Source organism: Coturnix japonica, chromosome 22, assembly GCF_001577835.2.
Source record: "Coturnix japonica isolate 7356 chromosome 22, Coturnix japonica 2.1, whole genome shotgun sequence".
Classification (NCBI taxonomy): Eukaryota; Metazoa; Chordata; class Aves; order Galliformes; family Phasianidae; genus Coturnix; species Coturnix japonica.
This window is the reverse complement of record NC_029537.1, coordinates 1,197,623-1,218,254: the sequence shown is the minus strand read 5'-3', so window position 1 is coordinate 1,218,254 and position 20,632 is coordinate 1,197,623. Positions and strand designations below refer to the sequence as shown.

The window sequence follows — 20,632 nt, the reverse complement described above, 5'->3', positions numbered from 1 at the left end:
GGATAAACATAAACATAACAATAGCCCAACATGCACTAGTGCTGCTTCTCCCACCCAGCAACTCAACCAGCATGCAGCAAGTGCCAGTGACTTTGCAAAACAGAACAGCAGTCCCGTTTATTGTGTTAAAAAATAATAATAATAATAAAGAGATGTACAAATACTTCAAGTCAGCAATGTAATAAAAGGGCTCTGGGGAGCTCATGAGCCCACACAGTGCATTGCACTGTTACAGCCTCCCAATGCTACTTTGCAGTTTTCCCCAAAGGTATCCCCTGAACCTGAGAAAACAGACTGCAATATCGTCACATTCAGCATCAGCTGCCTCACTAAGTCTGCTCAAAGCTTCCTTTTCCACTGCTGCTTTCAGCCCTCCGGCTCCTCATTCTTATGGCAGACGCCTTCCTCCTCTTCCTCCTCCTCATCCTCCTCCATGGCATTGACGGGGATGTATCCTCCTTCCTTGGGCAAGCACCAGCACCAGCCTGCACCACTCAGGTCCAATGCCCCGAAGCTGAAATCACGCACCTCCAGCATCTTGAAGTCCACGGTGTCCAGCTGGGAGTAAATCTCATCCAGCTTTTGCCAATACAGCCACGCCATCACCAGGCCAACCACCTGCAAAATGCACAAGTCAAAGCCACCACACAGGCATGCAAACCATCCCCAAAGGTCTCTGTGTGCAAGAGGGGCTGTCGCCCTTGCTCTGCAACCTGAGAAGGAGATGAGAGAGGACGTGATGCAGTAATGCCAGCTGACAGAGCAGGAGGATCTTTGCTAAATCTGCTGATAGCTCTGTCTGTCTCATGACTTCCCACACTGGCCCTGATCACAGGGCATGCTGGATATCACTGTGAGCGTTGCAAAGAGAGTGGCACAGGTCTGTGTTCTGGCTAAAATTAGGATAATGCTGCAAGGATGGTGCCACTTGGGTTATTTCCCTGCTTGGCTGTCAGGGGAAAAAGAAATAACAATTTAGATCTTAAGGAGGATAAAGACAAGTGTTTCCAGCAGCCCAGGGATTCAAATCCATTGCTTTGATTTCACCCGATGCTTCCTTTGGGGTGATATCTGCACCATCCATCCATTGGCATCTCCTGCAGTACTGCAGTGCATTGCTCTGGGAGCTGAAAAATTAACATTTTTTGATAATTGAGCTGCATCCCAGCTGATCCATTAAGGTCTGCAAAGGGGGAGAGTGAAGGAAAATACAAATGGGGACATTGTACAGCCTGTGGAGAGGAGGGATGCAGGAGTCCAAGGCAATGCATGGTGCTTGGGGGCACCTTCACCTCCCTATGGAAATAAGAGAGAGCCCAGAGCAACCACAGTTAATACCCATGCTGAAAATAAGGTTGTTCTCATCCACATCCAACAGCAGAGTCCCCCAAGGACTTCAAAAGTCTTAAAATAATACCCAAATATATGTCATGCTCCAGCATTATTTACTTCTGTGAGGTCACTGGGCAGACTAACAGCCCACTGCTGTTACAGTGAAGGGACCAGGAGAACAAACCTCTTTGAAGGGACACATTTTTAGGCAAGCACATAAATTTTTCCTCTGTTACCAAACAGTAATTCAGGGAAAAAGATTTGTGTCTGCAATAACTTGAATCCAAACAGATCCCGTCCTGCAAAACCAGCCAGGTTTGGGGATGCAGTGCTGGAAATTTGCCTCCTATTTCTCTCCTCCTGATGGGACACAGCACTGGGGTGAAGCAGGGGATTTAACTTAATTAAGGCACCCCAAGTCCTCAGCCAGCAGCCTGTATCCCCACACCTTCATTCTCTTCTGAGTAATGAACCAACTGCCTCTCCAGCTCAGTTCTAAATATCCACTTCCACTTAATGAAAATGGAAAAAGCTGTCAGGAATATAGATGAATTCAATATCCCCAGCACCAAGGGCACCATGTTTTCCAGAAGTAAAGAGACTTCTAATGGGAGTGCTGATTTTATTGCGCTGCAATATGAAGGAAGGCTTTATTGCAGAGGAGCGTGTTACCACAATGGGTGAAGCATCAGATTAAAGGAAAAAAAAGAGGGGGAAAAAAGCTGTTCTCTCTGCTTTTTCCCCTTGTAATGACTTCAAGCTACCACTGGTGGGTCACTGGAAGCAGCTATTTGCCTGTTCTTTCTGGCTGGCATTCAGCAAGGGACAGAAGGCACTGCTGCTGCCTCACGAGGTCCCTATCTCTGTTTCCTATCTCTCTGTCTTCTCCCAGCTGCAAACAAGCAGCTTTGAGCTGGCAAAGCAGCATCTTACTGCAACCAATGCCCTTTTTCTCCACCTTTCAGCATCATTCTGGGTCTCGCCCAGAGAGCAGCAGCTGAACTTTGCCCAATCTGGGCAAAGCAACCTCTTCATTTTCCCTTCTCAACCATCAAGAAGGAACTAGAGAGTGGGACCTCTGCAATCAGCAAGGGCCATCTGGAAGCTCATCCATCCAACCCAAGCAGCTAAAGGAAATTCAGGTCTATCAGAGAGAAAAAAAAAACAAAGAATCAAAGCACAGACTGACAGGGGTTTTACTTGTTTCTGATCCACCTGGGAGGATGGAGGGGCAAACAGTCTGATATTTTGTTATTTAACTCAAAGACCCAACGATAACTGCTCAGTTCAACCCAGAAGGTTCCCATGCAATTCCATGCTACTGGCTTTCTCTGGAACACCTGTGAGTTTTCTCTATGCAAAACAGCAAAAGCTCAAAAAGCAAATTAAAAAGACAATTTGATCCTGAACCTATAATTATTCCTAGCTAACTTAGATTAGTGACACTAATTATAACTGGGCACTGTATTATGTTTTAACTATGGGTGTCTGCCTGTCCAGCTGAGCAGCGATACCAGGACAACGTCTGTTGATGTTTCCAAACCATTGCTGCAGAAAATAAACTGTTATTGAATGTGAGACAGCAAATGTGTCACCTTGTTCACCATTATTACTGCAAGGCACAAAGAACTGCCTTAAGAGGTATCCAGGAAAGGCTGAAAAGAGATGGTTTGGGAAGGGCAGGAATAATCCATTAACCCAACAAGGGTCTTCTGCAAGTTGGTAATATTAGATGTTAATCCTTGGAGATGACCCATCAGAGATTTGATTTTTAATTGGACTTCTGTTCTTTTCTCCTTCTTTAGGATGGAGAAAAAATGCCCAATGGCCGAAGATGAGACACGTTAATATGTTTACCCAAATCTCAAGGCACCACCACCTTTCCATGTCAGCAGTGCTCTCTTCAGACTGGGAGCTCAAGGACAATATTCTCATCCTGGTTTTCCATTGGCAGTTGCTGGGGTTGAAGCTGTTTCTGGGCTGACAGCTCCTGGCAACGCAGGCAGCCATTTATAACTTAATTCCCTCCAAAACTTGACAGCATCAAATCCAATTTATATTTAAAACCTGGAAGTTGAAAGCAGATGGGAAGAACGACATTCTTGATCTGAAGAGCATTGAAGGGGGTGCCAGGAAAATCACAACGCTCACTCGAAAGCACTTGATATTCATCAAGGCTCAGCAATCCTTATTGCCATCACTGGTTTGTCTCCCTGTCCTTCCTAATTAAGAGCACCATGTTGGTAGGTTAATGGATAACGCAACAGGCAGCTCCTGTAATGGGCTCTTGACATCCTGCAAGGCAGATGGAAGCGGCCGCCTCTTTTATGGCACTTTCTCACCCTATTTCTGTGCCTGTTGTGTTTCCTGTTGGTGGCACAGCAGAGGCTCCATTCTCATCTGCACACTGCAGAGATGGCAATCAATAAATGCAGCAAGGACTGGGCAAACTGCTCCCTCACCTCATTGTTTTCATGCAGATCAAGAACGGGTCGGAATGGATCTGAGGAGTTTAGAAAGCATTTAGATGTTGCACTAAGGGATGTGGTTCAGTGGGGAAATATTGGTGGTAGGTGGATGGTTGGACTGAATGATCTCGTAGGTCTTTTCCAACCTTGGTGATTCTGTGATATGGTGATTCTATGATCATCTGAGACACTCAGGAGAGTCAGTCCTTTAAAAAATTAACTCAATGTGGCACCTGTTTCCCAAATAGCTTCTACTCTACTCAACCACTATTCTATATATCAATGCTAGTGGAAGCCCAGGAAAAATACATCATCATTTCACCCTCATTTAGATAAAACCCCATAAAGCACCACCAAGTACCTCCAGTGGCAAACCCAAAGTTATACCCAAGGAGTTAAAGAGGAAGCTTTCATACATGAGCCTTGAAGGAAATAAATAATAACAATAATAATAATAAAAGACTTAATGAGCACCATATTACTACAGTTCTGTTAAAGATTATCCTGTAAAGAGCTAAGAGATATGAATATCTTTGCAAGCAAAGTGCCAACAGTGCTCCAAAGGAGAAACCCTCACTGCAACTCAACATTTCTCACCATATCCAGCATTTGTGATGTAGAGCTTAATTACTTGTGCTGGAAAACTGCCTGGATTCTCAGGCATTGGTAATGGCCAATGATTTAAGCACAGATTTCACGATGCATGGAAATAGCTGCTGAATTTATGATTATGGTTTCTTTTGGTTGATATTTACACGCTGCTTGAAGAGAGATGTAAAAACAAATGCAACATGATTTCTGGGTATCATATGCATGTCTTGCTTTCAGATGCTATTACTCGAACATTAATTAAATGTGGGACTGTGCTATGAGACAGCCAGCACCACAGCAGTAAATTGCTAATTTTGCTAAGGTTGCTCTAGAAAGTGCTGTTACATTCCCACTTGGGACAGATCTCAGATATAAAAGCTACTTAAAAACAAATCATTTTCCTCCCCCAGAACAGAGAAAGAAGCCAAGAGGATCCTGACATGATCCACAACCTACCTGGGGAAGCAGAAGGGAGCAAACAATGCTCAGAGTGGACTCAAAGTTATCTTTCAGCCACAGCCCGACGGCGTGAATGCAGCCTCGCACGTGGATGACATCGAGCAGCTCCAGGCGCTGGAGGAAGGTTGAAAAGAAGCACTGCAGTCAGAACTGATGTTATGGGTTTGGGTGGGTTTGCTCCATTCTGCAAAGGAGCTCCATGGCAAAGCGTTTGGGAATCCATTTCTTAGACTAGACTTCCTTTCCTTGGGTTTTCTTGCCAAAAACCAGTCCCTTTATATCACAGTCCATACTGCATCTCTCTGCTGTGACACAGTCCTACAGTCACCCCTGGCGGCCTCACAATCAGTTCTACCACCAAAACCAAACCTCAGGGCCAGTATTTGTTAGGACTGACCAAAGAGAGCTCATTACTCACAAAAAGGCCCCACCAAAGCCTGCATACAGCACCCAAACATGCTGTGTACTCACACACTTTGAGCCCACACAGGACCTTGGGATGCTAATCAATATGAATAAAAATAAATGTACATACAGCTGCAGAAACAACTGTCACTATTGGGAAGAGCCTTCCATTGTGAGGCAGAGCTTCAGGTCATTTTAGGGGTGTTTTGGGAAGGGCTTCACAAGGGTTTTTTTGTACAGAAGAAGGAAAAAGCAAACATTACCTCTTTATCAAGTGTCCTGTATCCACACAAGGTGTTAATGACTTCTCCGGGGACCTGTGAACAGAGACAGCACAAACCTGGACCAGAAGAAACCAAAGACAACAGATAGGAAACAAGAAAATGATTTTCTTGAACCACTTTCCTCTTTGGTTTCTGCCATTTCAGAGGATGCTTCTCATCCCTTGTCCAGTGATTCAAGTTGGGACCACTCCTGTGTTACATGAGCACTGAACAAAGCAGCTCTGTAAGATGTTCCCTTGACTTCCCCCTTGCTTAATTCTAACCACCTTGTCTCACATTTTTAGCTGCGTCTCTCCTTCATAACAAAGGGAATTTCACCAGGATTAAATGTATTTGGTTTCCCAGAAACCAAAGGGGAACTTCCCCAAAGCCTCCCAGATGGGGGGCAGAAGCTCCATCATGTCCTGACCTAGAAAGCTTCATACCTCTCAGGACTGATCTTCTGATGTTGACTTTTCATCTGTTTTTGGCTTATTTCATTAAGAAAACAGCATCTTCCATAACGCTGTGTAATTCTAAAAGGACCTCATATCCAGAAAATAAGAACAAGCTGAAATGATCACGCTTTCAGAATGATGGCTTTGGCAACCAGCAAAAGCTCCTGGACAACAAAACAAAAACTTCCCGTGCTTTTGAAAGCACAGAGATGAAAAAGAAATGTGCACATTTAGGGGTAAATTATGTTTTCCTGCAAGACACAGAATAAAAGAAATGTGCACTTTCAGGTCCCAGCCATAAAACTGCAGCTCGTTCCTTCTGCAATTGGCAGGGAAATTATCCCAGTGATGCTCTACCAAGAGCATCTGCACCTATCTGTGTTAGCCACAAAATCCCCTCTCTCATCACTTCAATGCTCTACTCACAGACTGGTATAATGAAGGAGATTAATTAGTCCTTGCTCCTACTAAAGGTTTGCAGAGAAATCCAGAGATTGGCAGCAAGGCACCCCCAGGCATTTCAGGGATGAAGTCTCACCCTGAGTTTGGCCCATGAAATGGAGAATACGGGTATGGAGAACTCGCAATGCTCTCGTTGCCATTGCCAATAGCGACACAAAGGAACACGTGCACGATCAAGGATCCAGCTATTTCATTTGCATTAAAAGCAAACAAAGAAATTCACTGAACACAATAACCCCCAAACCATCGTTCTTGGCAGCTTTCAGTTGGCCTTACTGCTCACATGTGGACATCATGGGATCCTTACTGGTGAAACACCATTGCTTTCTGTAGGGCTCAGAGATGAGGATCCCTTCTAAGCCCATTCCTTACTCCTGGGTAGACCTTGGAGATGAGACTCTTCAAAACAGCAAGAGAAATGGTGGAATTTGTAATAGGAGAAGTCTCCCCTCAGAAAATGGGATGGTTTTAGGTCTGGGCTAGAAGCAGATCTGGAGGCTGGTGGCCCTACCTGTGGCAGGAGGTTGGAACTCAATGATCCTTGAGGTCCCTTCCAACCCAATCCATTCGATGATTCCATTATTTATCCCATTACATTAAATATCTGTGTGTTCTTCCATCTCCAAAATGATTTGCCAGGCAAAGGAGTTTTGTTTCCCAAGTTGTCATAAACCACAGGGGGTGCAGAGATACTGAAAAAACACACTTGACTTTCTCCAACAAATCCTCACTAGTAATAAAGGGAAGGACGGGACATGAATCTCTAATTCCATCTTCAGGAGCTGACAAAGATCCTTAATCAACGCCCTGATTAGAGAAATTAATTATTTTTGCAGCTGATTTGCATGCCAGCCTTCCACTGATAACAAAATACATTAAATTTCCCCCTTTTTATCTATTGAAAAATAAATAAAAAGGCCAACAACTATGTTAGATTTAAGATACATGCAGGTATACAAGCAAGATACAAGCAAGTTCTGCACAAGTTCAGAGCTGGCTGGTTATTACCAGTCCATCAGTACTGCAGTCCTCCAAAGTAATGTTCTGGGGGCCCAGGGGTCCATCACCAGTGTTAAACAGAGCACTATGCCAGTACATTATTTTCAGCAATATTGAGTGTTTTTAGCTACAGCAGCTGAGGATATTTGCACTTTATCTTGTCCAGCTCCTGGCTTTTTCTTAAGCTCTTCTCATGTCTCCTCTCACAGCAAAACCTCCTCATTATGAGCAGATGCCAACAAATATGAAGCCCATACTGCTAAACCAAGTGGCAGCCAGCTGAGAACAGCGTGCCACTGCACAGGGGTGCAAAAGGGAAGGACAACAGCTGATCCCAATCCATGCTGAGACACAACTTAAGATGCTTCTCTATGGCAAACCATCCTCCAAACCAGATGTAACATCTGACAGTAGGTAGAAATACAGGAACTCAGCATTTCAAACAACCTCCTGGTACAATACAGATGCAATGCACAGCCCAGTGCTTTGCTATTCACACTAAATTAAAGCAGTTTATAAGAAGCCAGTGCAGAAAACAGTGAGAAGATGGGATTTTGCTTAAATAGAGGCACTTTCTGTGCCTTGGCTGCTTTACCTTCCTGATGCAGCACGTGTAGGGCACACCACATGCGAGCGGTCCGCTGCCATTGCAGGAGTGGTACAGGTTAACCTCCCAGTCTCGGTATTCATCGCCACCACAGCAAGAAAACTGCAAAGGAAGATAAGGAAGGGATAAGGCAGGCAGGTGAAAAAAGAACAGCGTTTCCAGCTCACCCATGCATCTTCCTCCAGCCTTGCAATGCATCTCTGGTGTTGCTGGTATGAAGATATCCCCAGTTACTTATTGCTTTCCTGAACCCAAAGCTAGAAGCTGAAGATACCATGTTAAAAACCAACCAAGGGTGTTTAGCAGCATTTTAGAGACATGCAGCAGCTAGAGGACTGTGCATGCATGTGTTGGAGGCATCACTCTTTCACAAGCCCAGGAAACATGAGGCTCATTCATGCTTTGCTCCAGCTGATTTAATTACAGGTGACTAATCCATCCTATTCCCAGGGCATGCACGAGAGATGCTCTTTCAGTGCCTTGAATGAACACTCAACTAGTCGGTGCTATTTGGCAATAAGCTGATAAAACTCCACGGTCTAACAGCCATTTCTCTTCTTGTCAGGTTAAATTAGAGATCAAACGCTGCAGCTACAACCACACAAAAAAAAGCTGCTTTTTCTTCTGTTTGGGCAATAATATTAATAAAAGTTTAATGAATGTCATAGTCTGCTCTCCACGGAATAAAAGTGGGCTTAACATATCCTGAGTCATCCCTTATCTTGGTAAACAAGCTTCAATCTTAACAATTTTCCCCCTCAAAAGAAAAGCCTGGGGTGGGCAGGGGAGGTGTGTGTGTGTGCTAAATGAGAAAGAAAGGGCTTTCCCCATTTCTTTTAAGCACAACAGAGTCTCCAATGAACAGTTTTTGGGGCCAGGTTTAGCTCTGGGAGCATCTGTTCCCTTTCCTGTAGATTGCTGGCAATACTTGGCCCACAGGAGCAGGAATAGACACCAGTTCCTCAGGCTAGATTTCAAACTATGTTCTAACCTGCCTTTATTGTTTTTAACACCATCTGTGTCAATGAGGGAGTCGAGCTTGCAGAACTAGTTCAGGAAGAAAGGTGGAAAACCCCCAAAGGAACATTGGATATTGCTGTACTACTCGATATTCCAGTGCTGCAAAGAAGTTTCTTCCATTTACTTTCCTTGCTAGATTTGATACAACATCCTTGTAATGAGCATTACTGACTGCAGGAGAGCTCCTCAGGGTGTTTTCTTCCCTGCAAAGAAAGGCTGCACTGCTGTTTGCCTGGATTTATTTCCTATAAGCTGAGACAGACCTGGGTCTGTGTTTTACTTTCACAGGGCTTGCAGAACTCAGAGAGGGATAACAAGCAGAAAACAACAGCAGAGCCTGCAGACAGAGCCTTGAAGGCTGATTTGGTAGAGCCACACATGCTCATTGCTGTTGTCTTGTGCAGTGGCCTCAAAGCAAAGTGCTCCAAGGAGATACGCAGGTGGGAGCTGCCTTTCATCTTCCTGAGAAAGAAAGAGGTGTGCAAATACAGCACCTTCCTCCCTCTGAGCCTTACTTTGAGTTTGGAACCGTTCAGGTTTGAGCATGAACCAACATTGCTTTGAAATTCAAATCCTGGCTTTTGAACACCCCCCCCCTCCCCAACTTGAGCTCAGCAGGCGACCAAAAAGTGACAGAAGAGGAGCAGCACAGAGCTGCAGTTCATCACTGGCAGCAAAGTGGGGCTTCTGACTCATTGTGGCATCCAACCCCACATCCCTGTGCTGCAAAGGGCAGCAGCTCAGCACAAATGAGTAATGCAAATGGATAAGTATTATTTCTTAAGGACAATTCATACTAATATCTGCCATCTCACAGGCAGACAAAACAAGTTGGTCTTGGCAGGTAAACCCACCTTACTTGAGCAATAATCATGGCATGTAAAATATTACTGTCCCATGCTTCTACACACAACAACAAAGGACCACCATTCCCTGTTGTTTCTACTGCACGATACCAGTTTAAGTGTGTGGTTTGCAAATGCTGTGCTAACACAAAAGCTCACAGCAGTGAGATGCACATTCTTGCAAAGCTCTTTTTCTTGCTGGATGGGAAAACATGCAAAGGCTTTTCAGCAAAGCCAGAAGCAGCCACAACTTCTAAGTACAGAGACTCTGAGATGAGTATCTCCCATAGAAAACCTTAATAAAAGGTCAAGTGAAGAAGTCAACAGGAAAATATCATAACCAGGGGCTGAGATCATACGGTAAGTGCCTGATCCTCGCTGGGCTGGAGCCACAGAAACCTTCCTGCAAAGAGATCTTGCCCCCACTCCTTGCCAAGGCGGCCTTAAGGATGGCTCCAACGTGTACTTTCTGATGGCTCACAGCATGACGGCTCCATTTATCTTCCATACAGAGAACAGTGAGTGACAGCATCCTCCCAGAGAGGTTGGAGCCAAGCATTAGAAAGATAAAGATCTTCCCTGAGATCCCTTAAGCCTCTGGACCTTTGGAGGGCTTGCTCTGGGTATGCAGCTTTCACTGTGATTTCTCCCTCTTTCCTCTCCTAGATCAAGGTTTCATTTTCCCCCTACTTTTTGCCCTCAAAACATGCTTAAAGGTCCCATCCAACTCTAAGGATTCTGTGAGTCTACAACCGTTGTTCTGAAGCACACCTACCTCAGGTTTTTTGAGATGGAACAGTAGGAAATAGGAACAAGGAAGACACTTTAATTGGATACAGTGCATGATCAGCAGAAATATCAATAGAAAAAGCTATGCAGTGCACAAAATGAGGCAATAGCAGCCAAGGCACATAATAGGATTGGTTCAAAAAGAAGTGATAACTGCAAGGAGAACAGTTTATCAACCTGAAGGTTGGCCTGAGAACAGGGGACAGATGCTGCCAAGCCCTGGCAGCTTCTCAGCATTAGGTGCCATGCTTAATAAATGCACAACCACACAATTAAAGAAGCTAAAGCAGAACAGCCAGGCCTCAAAACAGGACAGGGTGCAGATTAGCACTGCTCTTGGGGCAGCTTGCTCACAGTGCAAGTGTGTTCCTTCAGACTGAACCCCTCATTATGCTTCCCATCCACACCACTGCAGCATATGCTTGCAAAACTTCATGAGCCCCCCTCCCCACCCCCTGTATGCAACCCTCCCTCCAAAGCCAAACCTTTTCTTGGACAAAATCCAAGATGTTCTTGAAGTCGAGGTCGTCATAATAGTGCCGAATGCCCTCTTGAATGTTAGAGTGTAAAACTGCATTCATCTGGGGACAGGAGGAACACAAACAGGTCTCACACTTGGAACAAACAGCAAAATACCACAGTGAAAAATCACACAGAGAAATCTTTTCATAGCAAGCTTTGCTGGCTGTTACTAGAATCCAACTTGTGTGCTGTCTCAACCCTGTTTTTGGGGCATAATTCATCACTTTTGAGCTCTCTTAGCAGCATCCCATAGCACCTCTCTGTTGCCCACATGCTGCAGACCCATCACCCTTCACCCACCCGAGTTTTCCTATACACTGCATATCCCCAATTGAATTATTAGGGTGATGACTTTTTGACAGCTCCCCACAGACCTCCAACCCCATCATCAGTTTTAACCCCTGGTAGGGGGTGCTCTTAGTTGGAAGAGGCAAAACAGCCTCTGATGGCCAATACCACCCTCAGATGAGCTGCACATGGAAACAGAGACTTCAGAACCCTCAATCACCACCAACCCCAACAAATCTTGCAGTGATGCAGCCATGCCCATGGAGCATCAATGTGGCTCTGTGAGCTGCATGCACCTCTGAGGGAGCTTTGATGCTTCAAATTAAATGCTAACCAAATGGAAAATGCATTTCACAGATGCATGGGAAGATTATTTGCGAGCCGGGAGCAGAGCCTCCAAGTGTGCTATGCCAAGACTGACGTGGGTTTGCCACTTTGCTCCTGATAAGGGGCCAGGCAGAAATGCTAATGGAGGGAAAGGGAACGTTTTCTGAGTTAGAAGCAAGGGATGAGAGGAGAACAACATTGTTCATAATTCACTCTGACATGAAAATTAGGGGTTGGGAGAACTGGGAGATGAAGATGGGGAAAAGAAGAAAAAAAGAAGAAAATGAAGGCATGTCAGAGTGGGAAACAAAGCCTGCCAACAGCGAGGGATCAGGTAGAGGAACTGAAAAAGCCTTTCAGAAACCACTCCTGTGAACACTGATTCAAATGTTGCTTCCTGGTTCACACAGTACAACAGGCAATGCCTGCGTTCCTCTGCTCCCTGCTGCTTTCATCCCCATATGGGCTCATCCTGAAGCCCCATCATCCTCCCATACAATCCCAAGATGGGGACAGCAGCCCAAGTGAGATCTCAGCTCTGAGTGCTGTGGCAGCTCACCACCGTGCTAAGCCAAAGAGCAGCTCCGCCAGCCTCCTGATGGCACTCACCTTGTTTTCAAAGATGACTTCAATGAATATCAGCAGTAGCTCCGTGATGAAGATCACCAGAAGAACCCAAAAGAACTGGAAAGAGACAGAGAAGGATTAGCTCTGTTGCAAACCAGGCTGTATCATCTGCCAGCATTTGGCTGTGATGAGGGAGACCTGGAAACCAAGAGATGCTCAGAGACACTTAGAAATCAGATCATTTCATTACAGTCTCCCCAGGGAGCTCCAAATCTCCTCCAAAGATATCAGTCCTGAATTTGCTACCCAGTAAAATGAATGGCAGGAAGGAAGGATGGATCAAAAAAGAAACCAAATGTAATTTGGATGGCTAAATTCTGCATGGGGAAAAAGGCAAAATGGATGCGGTGGAAGAAAGTATTTCCTCTGGGTGGATATAAGTGTGCAGAGAAATGCCAACACCTATTATGATGGGATGCCAAGTCCTTGGCTGAACATTGATGTTTCCAAGCCAGGCATCCAATGGGAAGTTCTCCATCCCCAGAGCAGGGCAGTAACTCACATCTTGGACAGACTAATGGTAGCAAAAAAAACCCTGATCTGGAAATTGGTGTCCTGATGAAGCAAACAGCTTCAGCTGGGAGGTTTGATATTCCTGCAGCCCACACTCCTAAAGCCCCAGTCCTATGTGAAATATCCCATCTGGGACTGCACCCAACTTTGTAGTGGATGGGCAGCAAAGCACTGCTTGGCTCACATACATCGATCCCCCCCAACACTACCTCCCCTCTGCGGCTTTGGAGACTCACCAGTAAAAGGAAGGTGGAAAGTTACCATGGTAACAAGCTAAAAATCCAAACAAAAATGGAAAAAATATGACAAATAAAGTGAGTGGAGGTAAATTATTACCATGATATTCACTTTGGCCACTTGTTTATTAGCAGAGCCTCGTCATGAAGCAGGCATTGCACAGATCCATGTGCCCAGAAATTACTTCCCAAGCTCAATTAAGACTAAAGTACCCCTGCAGCAGCACCCTGCTCGGTGTGCAAACCCCAAACTGCAGGGTTCTCATTAGCCACCCCTGGCTGAGTTGTGCACTGTGTCTGTTTGCTAACAGCCAACCAGCACAGTCCTACTGGAGAAGCAGCACTGCTTTTCCCATCAGCTAAATCAGCTTCTAATGGGCCAAGTTTAATTAGGCAGGGAATCCTGTAACCAAACACCCGTTACCCCATAGTCAGAGATAACACAGCATGCATCAAACCCAATGTCAAAGGATTCTAATCCAGCAGGATGCCCAGGGTGGTGAGGTTGAGTCTTCCCTGTATTTTGCCCATTGACTGCTGCACACCAATTTCTTCACCTCTCACTCTATTTCCATTTTTTGGTCTGTGTTTATGCTGCACTGCTTGTCAATTCAAGGCATAAAAAGCAAGATTCACGTAGTGTAATCCAGCCTGCTCCACACATACTGAAATCACGGCTAATATTTCACATCTAGGAGTCTTGCCTGGTTTATAGGCAATCGTGGCCCTATTTTGCATAAGTCCATGGCTGGCGGCTGTACCTGCTGTTTGGAAAAATGATTGCTTTCAAATACTCCATCAGATGAAGCTCACAGCTATTAAAGCCCTTTGCTTCCACGAGAGCAGAGGGTGAATGGATGAAAATGAATGAAAAGTGCAAGTTCTGCATCAGAAACGCAGACACAGAAAGGGAGACGCTGGCAGAGGCTGATTGCTATTCCTTCCAAGAGGCAAAGTGCAGACCTGGGGGGTCATGCAGGTGATGCCCAGCTGCCCCTGGACACCACAGAATGCATCACTTTGCCTCCAGAAAGACCAACATTTCCCTTATCATGTACAGAAATGTCAGCAAGAAAAGCAGCCACAAGCCTCATCTCCAGCCTTGAAACGTTCAGCCTGAGTGAAAACCAAGCAATAGCTGAATGGAGCGGGCAGACCCTTCACTGACTGTACAGACAATGCAGAAAGTGCCTTTTGTTGTTGCTTTCCCAAGGACTGCAGCAACAGGAACACGTGCGAAGGAGCAAAAACGTTGTCAGTGCCTGAAATCATCCCTTCTACAAATGCATCGCAGCCTTTGCTGCCTGCCTGACCAGGCATGAATAAAATGGCATATTTTATTTCCCCTAAAGACCCCAGCAGCACAGTGACCGAGCAAAAACCCACCCCAAGCAGCATCTAATTCAGCCTCGAGTTGTTGTAGGTTTACAGCAAGCTGAAATAAATACATGAAAATCATAACGTGAGGGGGGGGGGGGAAGAAAGAATTGCAAAGCAAAAGCAGCACTGAGGAACTGCAGAGTGTGAAGCAAAATGTTTCATGGAGAGAAAATAGCCCTAAAAAAACCCACAGTTGCCAATTTATCTTGCTTAAGATGCCTGGCAAAGGGAAAAGATTCTCAGTTGTCATTAAATTAACACTTGCTGCAGTCAGCTGCCTTTAACAAGCTCATTGCTTTGCTTTCCCAGGTAGTCTTGCTGCAAAGTTTGCTCTCCCAGAAGCTTAAAGATCACCTGAAATCCTCAGCTGGTGCCCAGTAAGAACTTCTACCTCTCTTCAACCCAGGCCATTCTATGATCCTCCACTCCCATCCTGAGACGAAGACAGATGCTTTAGTCTTCAGATGCTTCAATAGTCTTCAGAGCTACAATACACTCATGCTGCTCCCCCAAAACAAAACACAAAAGGAGGGTTTTCTGAAGCCCCACTAATTCACTGCAAGGAGGGCTGTTATTGCAGAGGCTGATACAGGGATGAGATTATAAAAGAAAGAAAGCTGCACAAGAAACAAAACCGAGCAAGCACCAAGTAAAAGAATGCAACATGCTGGGAGTCTGCCAGTGATAAAGCAAGCTTCTTGTTGCTTGCAAAACCATCCCGAACCACTCCTAGAATGACAGTGAATGGAGACACAGCAAGAAATCGAATGTGAAAGTGGAAATAATCAGTGCGGCAAAGGAATCATTCGCTCCTGCAGGGCTCCAGCTTACTCGTTTCCCCCCAGAGTCAAACCTGGGCCAAACAAATCCCCATTGAAAGCACATTGCAGTGATTAAAGAGCCCCAATCAAGTAGTGACTAACCCTTAAAAAAGGAGATCAGCCACTACTGCCTGCAGAAAGTTCCTATCGCTGCCCTGGGGTTCCTGCTTTGTCTCAGTCAAATGAAACGATAATGATTGCAATAATGATAATGAAAAATAAATATATAAACAGAAATGGATTCAAAGGAGAACTAATTAAGGCTGGGAGGGCTTTGCAAAGCTTTTTCTCACTATATCTTTTTCTGGGATTGTTGTCTTTGGAACATTTGCAGATCTGCCCCACAGCTGAGAGTGCAGTGAATGAACCCAAATCACAGAGCAGCTCAGTCCCAAGCCCTGTCCCATTTCATCTCATCAAGGCTGTGCTCTTTTCACCCCAAGCATTCATTTATCCTCATCCCCATTCAGCAAAAAACAAGCAAGTGGTGGTTTTGTTTAGAGAGCCTCTAATTGGAGCACTGTATAATCAGTGGGTTTAGCAAGGAAAAGAAGTGTATGTAGATCCCCAAACAAACCCCTGTGGGAAGGGATTTCTTCCATTACTTTCTCCAGTGGGCTCTATTTGTGTGCTGATTACCAGGAATTGCCTTTTGGGGGCTTGGACCAACACCACTGAAAGCTGCTGATGTTGAAGTACCCAGAGGAAGCTCTTCACTGCTGATGCAAAGACTGCACCCTGAGGAGCAACAAGCTTTGAACCCTAGGAAGCAAAGACAGACCCCAGACTGCAAAGAGAAAAAGGAGACTGCAGTGATGATTTGCACCAGGTGTGCTCCAATTAACCTTCAACCTACAAGGAGAAAAAGAAGAAGGACAAAGTCCTGGTGACCTGCTTGCACTAGCAGATACAACACTGGATGCAGCTGTGCAGCAGCATTTCTCATGCAACACTGCAACCAGAAGGAGCATTTGCTTATCCAGCCCTCCACTGAAAGTGGTGTTTAATACCCCACATAGTGCACTGCCAGGGCCAACAGGGAGAGCTGCCACCCCAGTGACCGCATGGCTTTATCAGTGATTATGTTTTGCAACTAGAAATTCACATTAGTTTTGAGGGGATGCACCTGAGCCTCCAAACCTTCATCTCTTGCAACCAAAATTTGCAGCCATTTCTCTGTAATCTGTTCCCTGCTTGGAACAGCATCCAATGGGACAAACCAAGCAGCATGGTCTCTCTTGCCAAGGCTAATATAAGGTGGAATAATACAAAGACGGTAACAAAGATGATAACAGATAGTCAAAAGGTTATTTATAAGGAAAGACTCACCAATATAGACGCCTTTGCTGGGAAATGCTGAAGCAAACTCCACCAGGGAGCAATCTCCAAGAGATGCTGCCTTAGTGCTGGTGGTCAGCCCTTAAATGGGGTCTAGAGGAGGTGGAGTCAAGCTCCAACCCTTCCAGGAGCTAAATTACTCTCACCTGTGCTCCCACAGCTGACCCAACACTTAATCAGCTGATTAATCAGAGGTTCAGGCTGTGATTACCCATACACCAAGGCAGAAGGGACAAACCTTTTGCTTTGTTCATCCCCAAATCCCAGCCCTAGCCCTAAAACCTATCCTTAAGCTCTAATCCTAACTCTAACCCCAACCCTAACCCCAATTCCAATCCTAACCCTAATTCCAAACTTAACCCCTAACTCTAACCCTATCCCTAAACCCCAAACCTAACCCAGAGCAGCACAGGGATAATAGTGCCTGTTGGCATCCCTCTGCCTCAGGAGTGTTTCTTTACAGCAGATATTCAAGTGAGTGCTTCTTCTTGCTGGCCTGGAGCTGAGCATCCACAGTTAATTGGGATAAACAGGGTACTGCAACCAAATGCTTTGCCCCAACTGAGTACCATAGAACCAAGTGGAATTAGCCTGAATCAAGCATACGAGGTGTTGGAGTGCAAGCAGTGCACCCACAAGCACTACTTCTTTTAAATTGCTTTATGCAGTGCTTCCAGATGTGGAAAAAACCAAGTGGAAGTTGCCACTCACTGATGTTTTTACATCTGCTGCCTCAAAGCTGGTTGAAGTGGCTGCTGTGGGCAATGAATTAGCGCTGGGGATGTGGCAGAGGGATGCTCTGCAGGGCTCTGTTATAACAGAGGTTTTCTGTGTCATTTTTGCTCATTTTTCTTCCATCTGCTTGGGAACAAAACCAGCTGCTCAGCCCCGCTCAGACCTCAAAGTGCTCCTTCAAACTCGAGCCCCTCTGATTGCTTTTGTTCAGAAACAGCGAGGGCCACAAAGCTTCAAATGACTGTAGTATCTGACTGTCTTCAAGGGGGAATTTGCCTTGCTGGGAGGACAATTCTCCACTCACACAATAGCTCTGTGATTGCCACCCGCTTCCCCAGAGTTCGCTCCGCTCTCCAAATTCACCCCTCTCTCCAAACCTGAAAAGGTGAATTTGCTGGCATTTAATCTCTCTATTTACATGTGCAATCAGAAGCTGTAGAAGGAAAAGGCATCTTGGCACTGCTCGCACTTGGAAACAGCACATAGGTCAATAAATATATCTGTATTTATACATATATATATATATATATATATATATATATGTGTGCATATAACTTATAGAAGTCCAAAAGAGTGAGCACAGCAGCTGATCTCTTGCTGAAGACCCAAAGTCAAATCCTGCCCTGTGTGATCAGTGTGGGATAACACAAGGTAGAAAAAGAGGGACCCAAATGGCTCACCAAGGAGAAGGGAGACAAGTTGGATTTCTGCTCTTACTTCAGCTTTTGCTTCTCTCCTGCTTTGCATGAAACAAATGCAAATCTGCAGAAGCTGGGCTAATCCCAGTGCAAGGGATGCAAGGAACAGCCTGTCCTATGGCACTTCCAGATCTTACACCAAACCAACCCCTGTTATAAGCTAATAGTATGAAGCACTTCTGTTGAGATAAAGTGCACCTCCACTGGGAAGGGCTGTTGTCACATTATCTTCTTTGAGCTGATGCTCATCAAGCTGAATAGATCTGCAGAGGAAACAGCGTTTCAGCTCAAAGACAGGGAACTAGGTTTGATTCATCATCGGAAATAGCATTTCCCCTGTCTGCTGCTAGAAAGGGGATCATTAATGGGATGTTGGGCCATTTGTGCCACTCTGCAGCCAACTACAATTGACCAAGGAACCTAAAAAACCCCAAAATCATGATGTGTTTCAACACATCAAGTCAACACCCCCTTTCTTATACCCTAACCAAAAGAACTGCAAGGGTTGTTGTGCTTGATAACTTGCACACGCGTTGCTTTATTTATTCCACGCAGCGTGAATGAAGCTGGTTATATCTGAAGGGAGGCAAAAGCAACCCAAATGGGAAGGATTACTTCTTTTCTCAGCTGTGCCACTACAGAATTGATTTGACTGACAAGCTGTGAAATGCAGTTAATGAGCTTGGGTTTCTGTTGGCCCCGGTTGCTACAAGGATGACAGTTCCTACCCTCTGATGTGTCAATTTCCCACTTCTAAAGCCAGCCAAAGAAAAAGGGTATTAGCCGTGAAACCTAAGGAAGTATTAGCAGAGAAAGGAAAATATTATCAGAAATTTGAAGTAATTATCCTTCTTTGGCATAATCCTCAATAGGATGAACACAATGCCATGTAGCTTAAAATTAAGATGGAGGAAAGAAGAAGATGTAATGTACTTGACAAGCTACAGAACTTCAGCTTTGGCAGAAAAATGTCATCTGGGTTTATGTTATAAAGAAACACAAAGATTTTCCTGTTGTTTGGGTGGAGAGCAAAAAGAAGGTTGTGTTCTAGAGCTATAACTCAGCCCAGGCAAATGCCCACTGGGATAACTCAGAATCCACAATGAAAGATCAAATTAATTTGATAGGGAATTAATTAAAAATTATTATTAGCAAGCAAGCTATTGGGGCTATTTAAATACCACAATTTAAATACCTGGACTGATCTGGCCACTAATTTAAAGACTCTTCTGAACACAGTGTCAGAAGGTGACTTATTCAGAGCTCTCCAACAGAGCACGATATCACACTGCAATAGAGCAGCCTCAATCCCAGCCCCCTTCTTAAATGCAATGCAAACAACCCCCGACCACACGTGGCATGAAATAAGATATACTGGAAAGCAATGATATTTTCAGCCAGTAGCACAGGAGCAAAGACAATATGGGCTTCTTGATCTGGGCCATCATCTGTATTAATTTGAGATGCAAATGCTGAGCAATTTTTAAAAGCAATATTGCAAGCCAGTGGAAGGGAATGCTATCTTCCCAGTGTTTGATTTTAATAAGCGAATCAGCTCAAATCAGTGGGAGAGGAAGCTGTTATGTGGGCCATTAGCATGCAAGGCACACACACACCAGCAGGAAGGCTCTGTAGACCAGCACAAAATATTCATCCAAAAGCATCTTCCTCACTGAGAGAGCATTGGTCACAGCTGAAAAACCAACTGAGCTGTCAACAAGTTCGTCAGTGGATGCCAGCCTGGGCTGAGCATGATTGAGGAGCTGCATCCCTATTTGCAGGCATTTGCTTATAACCAAGCTTATAAACCCCTGCAGCCTCAAGCTCCTTCCTGGGGTCTAGTACCAGATCTGGAGGTCGGTGGCCCTGCCTGTGGCAAGGGGTTGGAACTTGATGATCCTTGGAGTCCCTTTCAATCCGAGCCATTCTATGATTCTATTGGCATCCTTGCTGCCCCAGGAGGAAGGCAGCAGCTTCCCAAAGATGTGGATAACTGGGTGCTGGCTCTGCAATCTGTACATATAACTTCTCCCCATTACTTCCCACTGGCTTCACAGCTGAGCTAGAAACATCAAGGGAGACACCATCACTGTAATTCATGGTAATGACTCATTAGGATACGTTAATATTCCTCCTTGAAGCCACCCAGACCAACCCAGCAGCAGCAGCACCAGCCTTACTGTCTTCAGAAGTGTCCGGTTGTCCCGGAGGCTCCCCACCATGCCGACGAAGGAGACACTGAACATGGTGAAGCCCAGCAGGAGCAGGATGATGGCTGGAGCAAGGAACATCCCTTCCAAGGTTTTGTGCTTCTGCCTCTCCACTTCGGCATAAATCCCAATGCAAAGGATCACGAGGCCGATGATCTACGAGGAAAATGTGAGATGTGCATCAGATACCAAAGGGAAAAAGCAGAAACTCTGAGGAAAAGATGAAGGTAGAAGAGATC

At 45.2% G+C, this 20,632-nt stretch overlaps 1 protein-coding gene across 3 annotated transcripts in view; it reads right to left on the bottom strand.

The window, feature by feature from the left end:
- Nucleotides 1-100: 100 nt before the first annotated feature.
- Nucleotides 101-20,632, bottom strand: part of LOC107323670 (tetraspanin-15-like) — a 29,634-nt gene continuing 9,102 nt past the window's right edge. For all 3 annotated transcript variants that reach the window (XM_032448861.1, XM_015882993.2, XM_015882994.2), the window contains 7 exons: nucleotides 20,364-20,549; nucleotides 12,445-12,519; nucleotides 11,184-11,279; nucleotides 8,033-8,146; nucleotides 5,519-5,572; nucleotides 4,848-4,964; nucleotides 101-618 (listed from right to left, as the gene is read on the bottom strand). In XM_032448861.1, coding sequence (XP_032304752.1) covers nucleotides 367-618; nucleotides 4,848-4,964; nucleotides 5,519-5,572; nucleotides 8,033-8,146; nucleotides 11,184-11,279; nucleotides 12,445-12,519; nucleotides 20,364-20,549 — 894 coding nt within the window. In that variant the 3' untranslated portion in view covers nucleotides 101-366. The remainder of the gene's footprint in view (nucleotides 619-4,847; nucleotides 4,965-5,518; nucleotides 5,573-8,032; nucleotides 8,147-11,183; nucleotides 11,280-12,444; nucleotides 12,520-20,363; nucleotides 20,550-20,632) is intronic.